Here is a 16,519-nt window from a genome sequence, read left to right as displayed (position 1 = left end):
TATCCAAAACAGAAAATATAAGTAGATATTAGTCTGTGTTTTCAATAAAGAGATTTTACATGAAACAAGCAAGATTTGCTGAAGATGTTAAGGATGAGCGTGTTGGGACACTTGTCTTACACTCCCAAGTCTTTAATTATCTTTTTGTACCAATTAACTAGGGTTTGGGCAGGTGACCTCAGGGCAGAAGTGATCTGTGATGAATCTCACCAGTGGATTCAAACCTGAAGTAATGGAAGAGATTGTTTGGGAACACTGTGAATTCTACATCACTGTCAGCATAAAGAGCAAGTTAGACAAGTCAGGAACCATATTATTGACCTTGTTGTAGAGCAGAAAACAGAACAAATGACCTCTAAACATCTTTTGACACTTACTTCTTATTGCCATGCATTAAATTTAAAGTAGCCTTTGTATGTAGTTTAATTATTTGGTTCTGAAGTATATCTTAAACAGCAATTAATTGTGTGTTTGAGACACCATAGACAGGGACATAACAAAGAGATCAGTTCCAGTCTAGCTACTGTACTTTTTTCAGCTGATACACATCTTTGGTACTTTCTTTAAAGAATATTTCTATTAAAATTTTTAATTTGTTCTCTTTATAAATATGATGTATTTCACTAGGCTTTGTGCCAAAAGTATTTTCCTGATTGCTGCATGAGGTGTTTAAAATTATAAAAAGTTGCTTCAACTACTTTTTATGAAAGGAATAGTAGAAATTGCAGTGATTAGTAGGTCTGCTACACAGTGGGCTGCCAAGGAAGTGGAAAATTGTAATTTCCAAACCATTTAAATATGTTGTGCCAAACAATAGCTCTCTGAACCATTCCCTATAATGATAAGCTACTTATGACCACTGAGAATGCATGCTTCCAATTTCAGTAAGTTTAAGGGAGAAATATGCAGTAATGACATCTGTAGTGTGTTCTTCCAAAAGCAGGATACTTGTATGTAATGGGCTGCTGCTGAAAAATCTGGTCAAGATGTATAAGCATAGCAGAAGCTGATTTAAAGTGTATACATGCTTAAGTAGGCAGAACAGTAATTTAAAAACCACAAAACAGCAAACAAACAAAACGCCAAAACAAACAAAAACCCACAAACAAACAAAGCCCACCAAAACCCAAAATCCCCAAAACTGGAAGAGAGCAGCTTACATAAATAAATCAATAAAGCTGATGATGCAATGAAAGTGGGTTTTGCGTCCCTTGAAATCAGACAGCGATAATTTGGTGTTTGTTATAATGAAGCAGGAAAAGATCAGGTTATGTCACTTAAATGCAGTGGTGATGGAGGACTGGGCTGAATTAGAATTCAAAGGCACTAATGAAAAGACACCATTTCACATGAGCAAAACTTCAGGAATCTCATTGGAGTTATCAAATACGCCAAATTCGACTTTTGTGTTAAGCTTCCCCGATTCCTCACCTTGGCACTCCTCTGTCGTGGTAACTGGGCAACTGTATTTGTAGATTAAGTTTATGCAGCTTTCTAAAGTGCAGGCTCACGGACACGAATGACGACTCTGAGCGCTAGGGCTATTACTACTTTTCTACAGTAGAAAACTCTTCAGGCAGCACTCCTGGTCCTGCCTGAACACGAGGTTAGGGGATTAACGTCAGCGGCGTCTGAGGCCTGCTGTGAGAAAGTTTTACTTTATTTCAAGCAGTAAGGGCCGGCCATGTACGGCTGCACCAGCTCCGCACCTCGTAGGACTGATGCGCCGGTTCCGTGCCGGGCGGCAGCTGCGGCGCCTCCCCTGGCGGCCACCGAGCGCTCCCGGCCCGGCGCTGCGGCGCGGTCCCGTTCGCCGGCGGCTGGCGGGAGACGGCACAGCTCCCACGTACAAACAGGTGTGTCTATCCGGCCGCCTTTCCCGGGAATCATAAATAATCCTACCATCCGTTTCTCCCCCCGCCGGCGAGCTATGGGCAGCAGCAGCCCTTATCAGCCTTGCCACCTGCCTGGCCGGGGCAGAGGCGGTGTCCCGGGGAAGGAAAGGGGTTGTGCCAGGGAAGCGAGGAAAAAGAAAAAAAAAAGGAAAATAAGAGAAAAAGGGAAGAAAAAGAGAGGGTTTTGCGGGCAGAGCCGGGGGAGGAAAGGGGCCTCGCTGAGGGTGAAAGCCCCGGGGGTGCCGAGGGCCCAGCGGCGCCGATAAGGGCGTCCCGCCCGCCGGGAGGCAGCGGCAGCCGCCCTCCGCCCGGGGCCGCGGGCCCTGCCCCCGGCTCTGCCCTGCCCTGCCCTCAGCTCTGCCCTGCCCTCGGCTCTGCCCTGCCCCCGGCTCTGCCCTGCCCCCGGCTCCCGTCCCCCGTCCGCCCCAGGGGCGATGCGGAGGCTCCGAGGGGCGCGGCGGCGTTGGGGACATGAGCGCGGGGGGCGGCCGGGCCCCGGGGCCGCTGCTGCTGCTGCTGCTGCTTCTGCCGGCGCTGCCGCGGGGCGCGGCGCGGGGTGAGTGCGGCCGGGGGGGGACAGTGTCAGCCGGAGCGGGGCCAGCCCTGCCCCACCTCAGGTGCCCGCCTTGATGGGTGCCCTTGGTGGGGGTGGCGGAGCATTCCTTGGGCGCAGCCCATGCTGGTATGCATGCCCGGGTATATCCCATGGTGGTTGATGGTGGCGGAGCATCCCTTGGTGGTGGTGATGGTACCCGTGGCGTTGGTGGCGGAGGTGGCCGTGGTGGGTGCTGTCCTGTGCGCTGGCTGGGCTGTCTCCTCGACACCTGCTGACCGCGGTGGTGGCAGCGACCTCGTGTCCTGCCGGGCTGAGAGGGCCTTGCCACAGCGGGAGCCTGAGAGAGCGCATGGGTAGGACCAAAGCAGTGACAGGACTGTAGTGCTGGCATCATAAATTGTGTGTTGTGAAGGACAAAAAAGTAATAAAATTTCAGCTGCAGTAGTAAGGGGAGGAGGGGGGGGGTGGGGGTGGAAACACGTTTTTGTATCTCCTGAACCAGCAATCTGGGGAGGATACTCCCATGTCTTATCAGAAGATTGAGGTATCACAAGAAAGTTCTCTCTGTGGCTGTTTGTACATTTAATTTTCTGATCTACGTAGGCTGCCATTGCATGCTGACAGTTTTTCTTTTCTGCTCTTATCAGAAACACACGCACATACTCAAGTATATAAAAGCATGTATAATTAGGAATAGGAATCTATGACGCTTCCCACAGCCTTGAGACACCCATAAAAACCTGAACCCCTGTGCATATGGAAAGGCAGCTTTATCACAGTGATAAATTTGATGCATAAAATAATACTAGTGTTCATCTTCCTTCTCCTTCCAGTTCTGGTTATGTATTTAGACATTGTAGAGTAGTCAAAATTTGTCAGAGATGCTAAATATGCACTGATGTTAGTATTCTTATCAATTTCAGCTATCTTAGAAAAGTAAAAAATTCCATACTTCTATGTTGAGCAACATCAGACATCAGCTTGTGCAGTATTAGTTCATTATTTTTAAATGTAAAAAGGCATCAGCATACACATGCTTTGTCTACATTAAATCTATCCTTTCTGACATTCGTCATTTGGAAGGTGAAGGTATGTGTGATAACAAAAAGAGCTAATTAAAAAATGGAGGAAAATGAACATTATGCCCTGAAAGTATGAATGCAAAGAAAAAAAAATTATTCTAATTTCATGTGTATTTACAGCCATGTCAAATTATAGTAAATTAGGTTGTATACTTCTCAACCACTTTTAATATAAATTAATTTATAAAATTACTTTAGTGTGAGCAATTTTACTCCTGGCAACATTAGCAACATTTTTATTAATAACATTTTTACCATATTGACACATGATACAAACAGATTGCTAACTATCCCAAATGTCTATGCCTAAATAATAGAAAAAAGCACAACAAAACAGAGGAAACAGAAATAAAGACAAAAGATAAACAAATGCACATGGAGGAAAAATTAGTAATGTTGGATAGAGCTACTTACGATATACCTTCTAAACCTTTCTGAAACCTGAAAAACTCTTTTCTTTGTTCTTTTCTCAGAGAAGAGAAGGATGGACAAAAATGTTCAGTGTAATTATTTGTTTAATCCTCTCTGTTTATTTTTAATCTTTAGTCTTTTAATACAATAGCTGTGGTTTTCCTCCAAGTTCCAAAATGCGATGGGAGGAGGTAGTCGTCTATTCTATGTGTTTTAATCTGAATTTTATCTTCACTTTCAATTCTGTGCTGGTTATCCTACCATGCCACTTGTTGGGTATTTCAAGAAAGGTAATTGCGGCTTTTTGTCCTTAAAGTAATTGTGAACAGATCCATTCCCGATGTCTGTGCAACTTGCCACATTCATGCAACATGTCAGCAAAGTGGAGGAAAAAGTATTTGTATCTGCAATTATGGATTTGTAGGCAATGGAAGAACCCATTGTCAAGGTAAGCTACCTGCATCTAAAATGAAAAGAAACTCTGTAACTTCCTAAAATGCTCCTTCTCAAGTAATTTTAATGAATTCTTCAAAGTGTGCTAAAAACTTTGTCATTTCCTGGAAGAATCTCCCATGAAATATATTTGGATTGTTTTTCCTCACCAAAAGGCTTGTACATATTCAGAAGTGCTGTTTAGCATTTTGTTACTGTAATTTAGTGTAACTAATTTTACTCATGGCAACATTAGCAACATTTTAATGAACAACATACCAGGCTGATAATGTCCTTGTAAGACTATCTCATATCAATATGTGAATCAAAGGAAAATGTCAAACACTGTGTCTTAGTGTCTGTAATAGCTTACCAGTGCTTGAAGGGGGTGGCCCTTCACCAATGATGATCTTCTCCCTGTCTCTTACCCTTCTTTCACAAAGCACTGACAGCTGCTGGATCCTGCACAGAGTTCAGGTATCTCGTTGTAGGAAAGCCATGGAAGTATGGAATGCTTCAGGTTGGAAGGGATGTTAAAAATTACACAGTTCCAACCCCTTTGCTGTGACCAGGGACAGCTTCCACAAATCCCAAGTTGCTCAGAGCTCTGTTCAAGCTGGCCTTGACCACTTTCAGGGATGGAGCATTGGGGCATCCACAACTTCTCTGGCAACCTTTTCCAGTGCCTCACTACCCTTACAATGATGGATTTCTTCATAGTGCCAAATCTAAATCCTCTTTCAATTTAAAGCAGTTTTCCTTTGTCCTAGAACTACAGGATGTTGTGCAAAGTGCCTCTCCATCTTTCTTGAAAGTAGTCTTTAGGTACTGGAAGGCCATAATAAGGGCTCCTCAGACCTTCTCTGTTCTAGACTGAGCAACCCTCAACCCCTTCAGCCTTTTCTTGTGGAAGAGGTGCTCCAGCCCATGGGTATCTTCATGGACTCCATTGGACTTGCCCCAGCTGGGCAATGGGCACCTCAGAGCTGCATGCAGGTTCCAGGTGGGCTCTCCCAGAGCAGAGCAGAGGGGCAGAATCCCCTCCCTGCCCTGCTGCCCACGCTGCTCTGGATGCAGCCCAGGGCACGTTTGGCTCTCTGGGCTGGGAGTGCTCCTGGCTGGGTCATGCCCAGCCTCTCACCCACCAGCACCCCCCAGTCCTCAGCAAGGCTGCTCCTGATCCATGCTCTACCCAGACTGTAGGGGGATTGGGATTGCCCCCACTCAGGTGTTCCATGAAGTGCTGTATGGAATGTACACCATAAGGAAGAGTGGAAGGATAGAGTAGCACCCTCTGGTTTCAGAGTTCTTAGATAACTTAAGCTGTGTCACAAAACTGCATTCACATTTTCACCCAGGGACAAAAGTTTCTGTTGTTCTCCAGCTTACTAGCAGTGTTTCCATCCCAAATAATTTATAAAGGAAATCAGTAAGGAGAAGTCTGGTTACTGGAGCATGAGTGAGGAAGGGAAGTCACCCAATTTTTCTTAATTTCTCTCTGGTATTTTTTGAATGTACTGACAGATAAAGATGAATGCCAGATTGGAGCCAGCAAGATCTGTGGAAATCATACCCTGTGCCATAATACACATGGAAGTTTTTACTGCGTTTGCCTTGATGGATACCGAGCCTCCAACAACAACAAGACATTTATTCCCAATGATGGCACAAACTGTACAGGTGGATATCACAAAGAATCCTGAGCTTGACAAATCCAGAACTGCACAATTTTTTTTTTCTTTCCTATCACTGTAGGACTTATTTTCTGACACTGTATCAGAGAACTGCTGTTGTTAATGTGTTTGTTTGACATCCAAGTTCCTAACAGCTATGAAATAGTTCCATTTTGAACTCTGTTGTGTTACAAATCATCACTTTGCAATCTCATTCAAACAATGGTATTTTCAGAAGAAGCAGCAGCAGCTTGATTAACGAAATAGGATGATACTTAAAATTTCCCACATTGCAACTTTTCTGTTTAGTGTAGAATATTAACCAGCTTCTTGTTAGTGATGAACTGTTGTAACCAACTAAGACATGTCCAGATACAGGATTTTTCTGGAATTGTTTGAACAGCATATAACATTGGAAACTGTTTGTCAAGTAAACCAGCAGTAATTCTAAAGATAGCTAGTGACAAAATTGCAACAGTCCTCTTTCCAGATACTCGAAGATGAGACAAAGATAAGCTCCTTTGTTTTCCTAGAAGAGCTGAGAGAAGCTGTGTAGAACTCTTCAAGGAAGAGTTAAGCTTGGGCCCTTTATTAATTAATTAAAACAAAACCCCCTATTATGAAGTGCATTTACTTTTCTCTGGATTTTTAGATATTGATGAATGTGAGGAGTCTGGGCTGTGTGGTCACAATGCAAGATGTGTGAATACTGAAGGAAGCTATATGTGTTACTGCAATGATGGTTATAAATTAGAAACTGGAGAACGTTCTTTTCGTCAAGATGGAGACATAGTTTCATGCAAAGGTGAGAGTCTTTGGATGCTCCTTTTGCTAGCAGATAAAATCACGTGTTGCACCATAGTGTAGATCCTGTTCTGGCCTGTGCTTCTCCAGGCAGAAACCCTTTCTCTGGACTTTGCTTGCCATAGGTTGTTTTTTTTTTCCTTCTTGTATTCAGTTTGTTCCAGTGATGTCAGGATCCCAGAGTAAACACCAGATATTCCTACAGGTTCTCAGCAGTGCTTTAGATGTGCAGGGTCAGAGAAGCTTGATGATGTTATGAAAGTAATGTAGTTAGTTTCTGAGTAGAAAGGAAATGTGTTGTAATCCAGTTGTTTATGTAATCACACCCCATAAAGGGGAAGAGAAGAGAGACTGAATAGCTGATGAGAGAGGTTGGATGAATGAAAAAAGCCTAGGGAACAGGAATAATAAAATAACAATTTAGCTATTTATTACGTACTGTGCCTCCTGCATAAATAAACAATTCAGGTTATGTTGCCATAACAAAAAAAAACCAGAATCACGTTTCCAATTTGAAAGTGTGTCTTTAGTGTCAGTTTTCACAGATGCAAACTGCTAGCAGTGTAAGCTGTGGATATCTGAGTATATAGTGAACACAGGCATCCCAGGTGGAAGGAGCTGCCTAGATTATACTCAGCTTTTATTTCTGAATTATTGCCAGAACCTTCAGCACATCTCACAGCCTGTAATTGCTCACTTTTTCTGACTGGAGTGCTCCGCTTGGTTTGCCAGAACTGCTGATAATCCTGCTTCTTATCTCACTGACTGGCCTCTCCATATTCTGTGGTGAAGTAGAGTGTCTGTACCGATTGTGTTTCTTGCAGAGTTGCACAAGGGAGCCCTGTCCAAGCAGATGTGCTGAGGAGTGGAGCTTTTGTGTGCAGGCTGTTTCAATGAGATGAAGGATTTGAGGGGCAGAACATTTCAATTTATCTGCTGCAGAGTCCTTCACTTTTCCCATGCACAGGGGAATAAAGCTGTGCTTTGGGGCCTGAAATTTTCCTGTTGATGTTGAAGTATCATTCAGCCATGGCTGTAACGAGATGGCCCATGCAAAGCACCATCACAGTGCAGTGTCTCATCTTTGGTGTTGTGAATGGCTCCAGCTGTATGTTAGTAAAAGTGTAGCTCAATAACTGCTTTCCTGTGTTCCTCCAGTTGTGGCCAGGACAATTCTTCAAATCTATTATTCTACCTCTTTGGTAAGCCCTCAGACTCATCAGATCAGGTGTATTTTGGGATGTGACTATCTAGTTTAGCTGATTTTAAAGAGTCAATGTTGTGATTTATGTACTGTGAGATCTTTCAACCCAGTCTCTTTGCAGAAATCGGATGTGGTTCCCCTCCTGAAATGAAGCATGGCTACATTGTAGGGAACTACAGCTTGCTACCAGGAAGTGCAGTTCATTATGAGTGTCAAGAAGGGTTTTACAGCAATGAAGGAAAGTTCTCGTACTGCACTGCAAATGAAACTTGGGAACCTGCCTCTTTAAGCTGTAAAGGTGAAAAGAGTCTTACATCTTTCTTAAATTCTTCATTAAGGGGGTTCATGCATGGGGAGTGTGTTTGTGAAGATAGTAGACTATTTCCACAATCTGAAGGAAATGTTTTTTCAAGATCTGGTTATTTGCAGAAAAATAAGAAAATTAAAGGACATGTTATTGTTTGCCTATTTCTTTAGTGTAGTAACATTTTTTATGCTAGTCTCTGCATTTTTACAGACACTGCAGTGTGTCCTCCTGCCTGTGAGCTGAGGCCTAGAAAACAACTAGATTTCTTTAGCATTTTATGGGAAAGGCCCCAGAGTTGAAAGGTGTCACTGACCTCTTATGAAGGCATCAATTTTCCTGACACCTTGTGAACTTTTGTCTGAAGGTTTGCTGTAGGTGCAAAAGAGGGCATCATAGCACTCCTCATCTCTGGGTAGTCTTCATAATTTTAAGAACATTTGTGCATGAGCAAACACTTCCACATCTCTGAAGAGTGAAGTTTCCTATGACTGTCTTTAAAACATGTACTTGCTTTGGTGTTCTAATCATCCATTATCTGGCAATATTACTGCTTATGGGTGCAGGATTCTTTTTGTGTTCCCATGAGTAGTTAGAAAGGCTTTGTGTAGTTACATGATACTTGAAGTGCTAGCTAACAGAAGACACACTGTGATAGCAATTGTGTAGGGGGGAATTGTCATCCTGGAAATTGTCACTTAGTGAGGAGAGTTCATTCTTTCTCTGAAACAGTTCTCCTTGTTTCCAATTCTTTCCCTTTCTCTGTCTCTTTATTTTTTTTTCTCCCAGAATGGATAGAAATGTAACATTTATGAGAAGTGAATTAAAATAAGGGTGCTAAAACAGTATGGCTGGGAAAAGCAAAATATTATCTATCACTAGAAATTCATAAGAAAGAAAAGATAAAACAATTTTTAAAAAATGCAAGTAACAGTTTCACACCCCCAAAAAACAAAGGACAATGAATTTGAAAACAAGAAGGGAGTGCCCAGAGTCTTAAGAGGTTCCTAGAGAAAGATTGTGGAATGTAATTCTTGCGAGTTGTTGATATTTTTTTTTTATTAACGTTTTTCAGAAGTTGCTTTTTCATGTGATTTTTTTTAATTTCTACAATCAAACAGTAGGTCAGGTCAGAATTTCTCAGCATCTCTTTTATGGTTAATTGAAATAACATAGATGATACACCAAGAAACAGCCAAAAGTCTGAAATTTCAAACTTATTTCCTCCTTATATTCCAAGCCCTTTTCAATTAGGACTTCTCTTTCTAAAACCAGCAAAGACTGATTTTTTTTGTAACTAGTAAATGTACCTTTAACAAGTTCTGTGTGTGTGTGTGTGTGTGTGTGTGTGTGTGCTACTTGACTTCTTTGTTTAAGCATTATGTAGACTCTTGCCTTAACAGGAAACTTTTATATAGTATGTTGTAACCTTTTCTGTGGTTTTGCATTTTTACAGTTTTTGTATACTTTTAAAAGTTTTGCTTTCTCAAGGCAGTTTCTGCTCATTGGCCTTCATTTGAGTGTTGCTCATTGTGAATGGTAAAGAACCACCTCACCCAATATAATCAGGTTTGTAAAAGCAGGAGAGTCTAAAGATTCAGAAGAAAACCAGGACTTTTCTGTATACTATTAGCTAGACTGAGGAGGGAGTCACAGATTTAGCATGCTATTCTGAGAGAAGGACAGAAAAGCATCCTTTTATTTGGAAGCAGAAGTTTGGAGTAGCTACAGCACTGTCAGTCATAGTGGGAATATTGCAGAGGACCTGAGGAAATATTGCACTACTACAGGAGAAGAGGGTTGGCTGGTAAAGATGGAGAAATAGTTATGTGAGTACAGCTGTCATTGCTCCTGCTGGTTGACTAACGGGTCTGTCTTCTCTTCCTTCATATCCTCAGGTGTGGACTGTGGGGCTCCACCTTATGTGTCGAATGCACGTCCAACATCCGTGAATGCGACCACATACAGAAGTGAAGTCACCTATGATTGTGATCATGGGTACCTGATGGCAGGTGGCAGTGGCACTGCAGTCTGCAATGCCAGAGGACAGTGGGATGGCCCTGATTTGGTCTGCAAAGGTAAATGAAGCCTGCCTTCTGGTTTGTTTAGCATAGGTACTGTTTAAGTCACTGTAATAAATATCAGTCATCCTCTTTGGGCATTCAGTTTACACAGTCTTCTGGCATAGAAAGTGGTCACAAAACAAAATCCATATGTTTAACAGGGTGGTTCTTTTTGTGTTGCTAATGAGGTTGCAATAAATTGTTGAAGGTTAACATTCCAAGAACATAATCCCAATGGAATTACCGTGAGATGAAAATGCAGCCTAAATTGCTGATGTTTTTCCAGTTCAATATCCACTCTACTTTTCTGATAGCAGTTGAAGCCACTATCAGAAATCAAATTGCTATTAGTTATTAACATACCTTCAAAATTCCTGTATTTGGACAGTTTCCAGTTGCAAATTATGATTGCTCATACATGCTGTTGCCTTTTGAGATGAGTCAGGCCTCTTACAGTGCCATGATTTGGAGGAATGTAGTCTAAACAGTTCCTCAATAAGATGGAACACAACGATACATTTAAAAAAAACTATTCAGGTTTGTTTTTTTTTTAATCTGGGCTAATATTCTTCATTAGGAGACCTTAGAATAATTACACTCTTTAGTCAGTTTTCACAGCTTCACTTTTCCACTTGTTGGCTAAGCAATATCTTTTCAGCTTGATACTGGATCAAGCTTTCAGTTTATTGCAATCAAATGTAGTCATTTTTTAGTGCTCCATGCGCATGTTATAACCACTCTCCACTTTTAGAATGGCCTTTAATATTCTTATTCTGGGTCATGAGTCTGGGGAGAAGGTTTGCAATGTTACACAAGAATGTGCTTCTGCATTTCAGTCTGCTTACAGAATGGCCATGGGCAGGTAGCTGGAACAGGAGGAATTTTTCTGTCTCATCACATACTGTCTTTCCATGAGTTAAGCACATGCTTCCATGAGCATTAGTTATTCCAAGGCTTATTCTCATGATTTATAGTAGATAGATTCATACTCATTGGTGTATGAAAAGGAAGATAGTCATGATGGTGGATGTATTATCCATTGAAATACATAAGTTTAAATGTTCCTTTAAATGTTGTACAGATCATGTTTCTATAAGCTTTGGTTTTTACTTCTTTGCTTTCCTTTTGTTTTAATAGAGTTCAGAATCACTTAAAATTATTGAATGGTTTTAAAAGAACTTTTTTGCTCCATATGAGCTTTAATGAGGGTAAGATTTTAATTCTTGCAGTATTTGCTTCTTATAACTGAAGGGGTGTAGAATCTTTTATTGAGGTATAACGTTCATTGTGAATTGAAAAGCAGATTTTACCCTAAATAATACTGTTCCATCTATTTGATCTTCACTTTTTATTCTTTTTCTTCCCTGTTCTATTATTCAGCCCCCAAAACCTGAGCAAATGAATTAAATTATTAGTTCATTATCCCAGCTTTCTAATTATCTGTGAAGTGGTTTGCATAATCTATCAAATTTTCCCCCGGAATTGCTCATTCATCTTGTCTATAGCAGCATCTCTTTTCAAAATTTGAATTAAATCCACTGACAAAGGAACATAACTTTCTTGATGCTGTTCTTTCATGATACTCCTAGGACCAAGTGTGCTTTTTAATATCTACTGTTACAAATGGTAGGTAAAATAAAGGAATAAATAGCTTGTGGAGGTTAAGAGTGTGTTGTGGGAAGATAGACTTGTTCACAAAAATTTGCTTAAAGATCCTTGCTCTCCATTTCTAATCAAGACACTTTCTTTAATTTTATGGGTCATCTTGTAGGATAAATATCTCAGCCTGCTAGAAGGTCTCCAACCACAAAATTTTGGGGTCTGATGACCTCCCTGACTTCTAGGAATCTCTAAGAAGTGGAAAAAACAAAGCTGGGACAGTTCATCCCTCCATCTTTAGGACTTCAATATGTCTTGCCTGTTTTCATTTAAGTGTTTTGTTTTCCTGCTTTTCTCTGTTCTAGAAGTAGACTGTGGCAAACCTTTGCTGATTCCACACACGACAATGACCTGGGACAACTCTACCACTCTGAGGAGCAGAGTGTACTACCACTGCAAAGAAGGCTATTATTTCAATGGAGACAGGAATTTTTCAGAATGCACAATAGATCAGTCATGGGAGAATATTACATACGTGTGTCAAGGTAAGTATTACCATACAAAGTTGCTATTTAAATTGCAATTTAATTAGTTTGTCACTCCTCTTCTGAAGTTAGGAGCCGGAGGAAGAATGAGGGCAAGAAACTCCTTTCTGATTTATGATGTAGGGAATGTGGTGGTACTTTTGGATGGAGAGGTCACAAGTGTTTACAATACAGCAACTTCTACTGGATGCCACAGATTTTCTGTAGCTGTCTTGCTTTTTTTCTCAAGCAGAAATTGACTAATGCTACTGGAGTTTTGTTGCCTCACACATTGCCTTCAGCTTCAGAAGCCCATGGAGTGTCACCAGAGGGGCAGAAGGCATTTAACAATATTTTCATGTTACTCTAATACTGTAAAATGCACTCCAGTGAAAATACTGGCAATTTAATTTGAAGCTCTTTATCTCTCTCTCTCCCTCACTGTTTGTTTTGTTTTTTGTTTTCTTGTAATGATCAAAGCAAAATTTGTTCATGGTTGCCTTTCCAGCCTACATCTAGTTTTCTGAATTTCATTTCAGAATTATTTTCTTATTAAAGAGTGAGTTCTGACAAGGGAAATGTGTAATAAAGGTGTTGTCATACTGTGTGCTTGGAAACAGGATGTACTGACATTTTATTAACAGCAACAACAAGCAGATGTTTTGGACTGTTACTGTTGTGCTCATTAATGTTCTCCTGTGTCCTAAAAAGGAGTAGTCTATCACTTTCTATCTCTAGCAGTGATGTCTTTTGCAGAAGATAGTGTTCATTTAGCTTTGAAACATTTTCATGGTTTTCAAAATGACTAGAAATGTGTCATTGCCTGTTGGCACTTAACTTTGTACAAAGTTACTGCATGAGGCCTCTCTTCCCTCACTTGACCTCTTGAGCATCTATGGTGAATGTAAAACATGTGATACCAAGTAAAACGAGTATGCAGAAAAGCAGTTCTCTCAGCTGTTAAAGTGTCCAAGTGAAAATGGAACTGCTGTTGTTAGAAGTCATGATTCATATTTCATTCAGGAAACTCACATGACTGTATTTTGTGAATTGATTTTGAAGCTAGCATTGTGTAAAGTGACTAAGTTAGTCAGGTCTGTCAGTCTTTGAAGTGCCAAGAGTTGTCTTGAGCGCTGTGTAGTTTTGAAGGGCCCGAACCTGCAGACTGCACTCACAGGATTACCACGGATTTCAGCAAGAGCTTTGCCAGATTCCAGCCCTAGCTGCTGGATCAGAGAGCCAGAAAAGTCAGTTATTGTCAAATAAAGCGGCAAAGAAGAGTTACAAAAATTGCCTAACTAGTCTAGACTTCTTTAAAAAAAATTAATCAACAGGAAATTGTTACAAATATTCTGTCTTCTTGACTTCTACATTTTTCATATTCACTAGAGTTAACAAATTGCTTTAAAATTAAATAAAATTTCTGCTTGTGCAGGAATGCCTTTGACATTTACATGCTCTTAATGGCATGTAACAGCAACACCCATTAAAATGAAAGAAAGTATGTTCCATTCCAAACTAATCCATGATAGGCATTGGAAAACCAATTGTCTTTTATCCTGCCTGAAAAATTCCATTAGAAATGAGGCAGTTAAGAGAGAGAACATCTGCAAGAAATTCTCTTTGACAATTAATTTCTTCATTTCTTAAAAAGTGATTGCTATGGATGCCTATTATTTGCATTGTTTGGTGCACTGTCTGTTTGGATACATGGTAAATATATGTGTGTGTGTGTGTGTGTAATAGTAGTTTTCTAAGTAGCTAGTTTAAATGCTAAAAAATATTAATTTTACATTTAATTAATTTAACTTTTTAATTACAAAGTTAATTTTATTTGTGATGCTGATTGGATTAAGCCATCAGTAAGGTAAGGCAGTAGTAAGCTGGATTGGAATTTTTACCAGCCTCTCATTTATCCACATGAAATGAGGTGATTGAAGTGCTGAGAACAGACCAGCAATTAAAATACCTGTTGTCTAGTGTGCTCATCGTGTGAGCCTACACATCTGGTCCTCACAGAACTTCTTTCCCTGTGGAGTAGAAGTGCTTGGTTTCCCAGAATCTCAGAACCGTTATTGTTGGAAGGGCCTCTAGATATCATCCAGTCCAATCTCCCTGCTAGGGCAGGGTCACCTTGAGCAGGTGACACAGGAACAAGTGGGTTTGGAATGTCTTCATGCTTCCCTGAGCAGCCCCTTCCAGTGCTCTGCTGCCCTCAGTGTAATGAAGTGTTCCCTTGTGTTCAGGTGAACCTTCTTGTGTTTTAGTTTATGGACATTGCTCATCATTCTGTCTCTGGGAACCACTGAAAAGAGTCTGGCACCACTCTCTTGGCACCTGTCTTTGAGATACTTTAATTTATTTAATTGCAAAAATATGTTTGGTTAGTAGCAGATGGCATTTGCAACATTGTTCACCACTTACAGAATTGAGCTATGGGGTTGTTTGGGCACAGACTCCTTTCTCCTCAGGAGTTCAGGGCAAAGATATTGATACAGAATTGAACAGGCAAAAATATACAAAGAAATCTAATACCTGGGTTTTTTCTTTCCACTAAATTGCTTCTATGCATGGGGATAGGTAGCAAGAACTCTGGAAATAAACTTGCATGTGTGGATTCTCTTTTAGCTACTTGAGGATAAATGTCAGAGTGGAGCTGATTCTGTCTGCTTTCTGGTAAAAAAGCTGGTATCTTTGAATTTCTTGATGTAATTTCTCCCTCTCCATCATTCACTGGTGCTGTTGAAATACTTTGTTTTTTTCTGCATTCTACCATTTGTGTTGTGTTTACTAACGCCTGTCTTTCCTGGCTGCCAACAGCCAGGTGGTATTTGCATCTCTCTGTCCTCTCCTAAATCTGCCTTTCTCTCTGACTCCTGAAGGACTTTTCACCTTTCACCTCTGGTTCTCCAGGTATTTATTTGCATGTTGTTTCTAGGACACTTTCTTTTGGGATGGGAAAAGGTCGTGAAGGTAACCTGAAGATCAGTGGGGTAGCAGTGAACTTCACTTGCCTTGGTTAATCATAAGTTTAAACTTACAGTGCTGAGATATAGGCAAATGCAGGGTCTTTGCTCTCCCAGTTTATTTGTGAGTTTAAGTACAAGCTGTTGATCAAAATCAGATACATTTAAGACCTGGATGCTACTGTCTGCTACTGTGTGTTTCACAAAGTGAGTTCCCAATCTCTATAAGTCACTGCCACTGTTATATTTCAGAGTAGAATGAATGTTTCAAGAAACCTGTCTCCCTCTAGTTGCAGAATGTTTTTTTCAGAGAAATCTTTGTGCTGTTTATTGGAGACTCTGTTTATGCTGCTGGGATTAATGTTAAACCAGGCCCTTTCTTTATATTTGGTTGTCCAAACAAAGATTGTGTGATCAATAAGAGTAAAGGAGAAAAATCAGTCTCCTCAGAAAGCTGTAGACTTTCTTGTGGTAATTGCTCTGCAGAGGTTTTCCTGCTCTTTCATTCACATCCATTTAAAGTGGAAACTTTTGAGAAAAGATCTGCTAGCTATTCTGTGAATTTATGGTCATTGCCCCGTGGAGTTGTCCTCAAAGTTCAGAAAGCATAACAAAAAAAGTCGATGTATTTACAGAAAAAAAACCCAAAAACCCGCTACTAGTCCTGCCTTCTTCCTTCCAAGGAGGCCACTGTAAAGATTTCTTTCCTTTCCTAAATATCCAGTGCAATCCCTTTTGTTGTTTTCTGCTTTATTTTCCTTTTTTTTAAGCTGTATTATATACATTCATAAGTCAAGTTGCAGATTTTCTTGCCAAGAAGTCTTGTAGATTACTCCTCCCTCTCTTCTTCCCTCCTGCCTCTTTGTTATGCATTTTAATTCAGATCTCATGGATATGGAAACATTTTCCCTCTGTCTCCGTGTCCTTCTTGCTATCCACTCTTTTAATAAAACTGTGTCTTGTTTAAAGAATGCAACAACTGAACATAATCTTTTGCTTTGTTTTG

At 40.6% G+C, this 16,519-nt stretch overlaps 1 protein-coding gene across 3 annotated transcripts in view; it reads left to right on the top strand.

The window, feature by feature from the left end:
- The first annotated feature begins 1,669 nt into the window (after nt 1-1,669).
- Nucleotides 1,670-16,519, top strand: part of SUSD1 (sushi domain containing 1) — a 42,150-nt gene continuing 27,300 nt past the window's right edge. The window contains exons 1-7 of one of the 3 annotated variants that reach the window (XM_074532192.1): nt 1,670-1,856; nt 4,261-4,392; nt 5,901-6,056; nt 6,702-6,854; nt 8,179-8,355; nt 10,260-10,439; nt 12,389-12,568. In XM_074532192.1, the coding sequence (XP_074388293.1) occupies nt 1,685-1,856; nt 4,261-4,392; nt 5,901-6,056; nt 6,702-6,854; nt 8,179-8,355; nt 10,260-10,439; nt 12,389-12,568 (1,150 nt within the window). In that variant the 5' untranslated portion in view covers nt 1,670-1,684. Of the gene's footprint in view, nt 1,857-2,079; nt 2,452-4,260; nt 4,393-5,900; nt 6,057-6,701; nt 6,855-8,178; nt 8,356-10,259; nt 10,440-12,388; nt 12,569-16,519 lie in introns of those variants that run through there. The other 2 variants (XM_074532193.1, XM_074532194.1) reach the window with 2 other exon arrangements.

The sequence above is a fragment of the Zonotrichia albicollis genome, chromosome Z, assembly GCF_047830755.1.
Source record: "Zonotrichia albicollis isolate bZonAlb1 chromosome Z, bZonAlb1.hap1, whole genome shotgun sequence".
NCBI lineage: Eukaryota > Metazoa > Chordata > Aves > Passeriformes > Passerellidae > Zonotrichia > Zonotrichia albicollis.
Note: the sequence above shows the minus strand (reverse complement) of the source record. Positions and strands in the feature narration are given on the sequence as shown.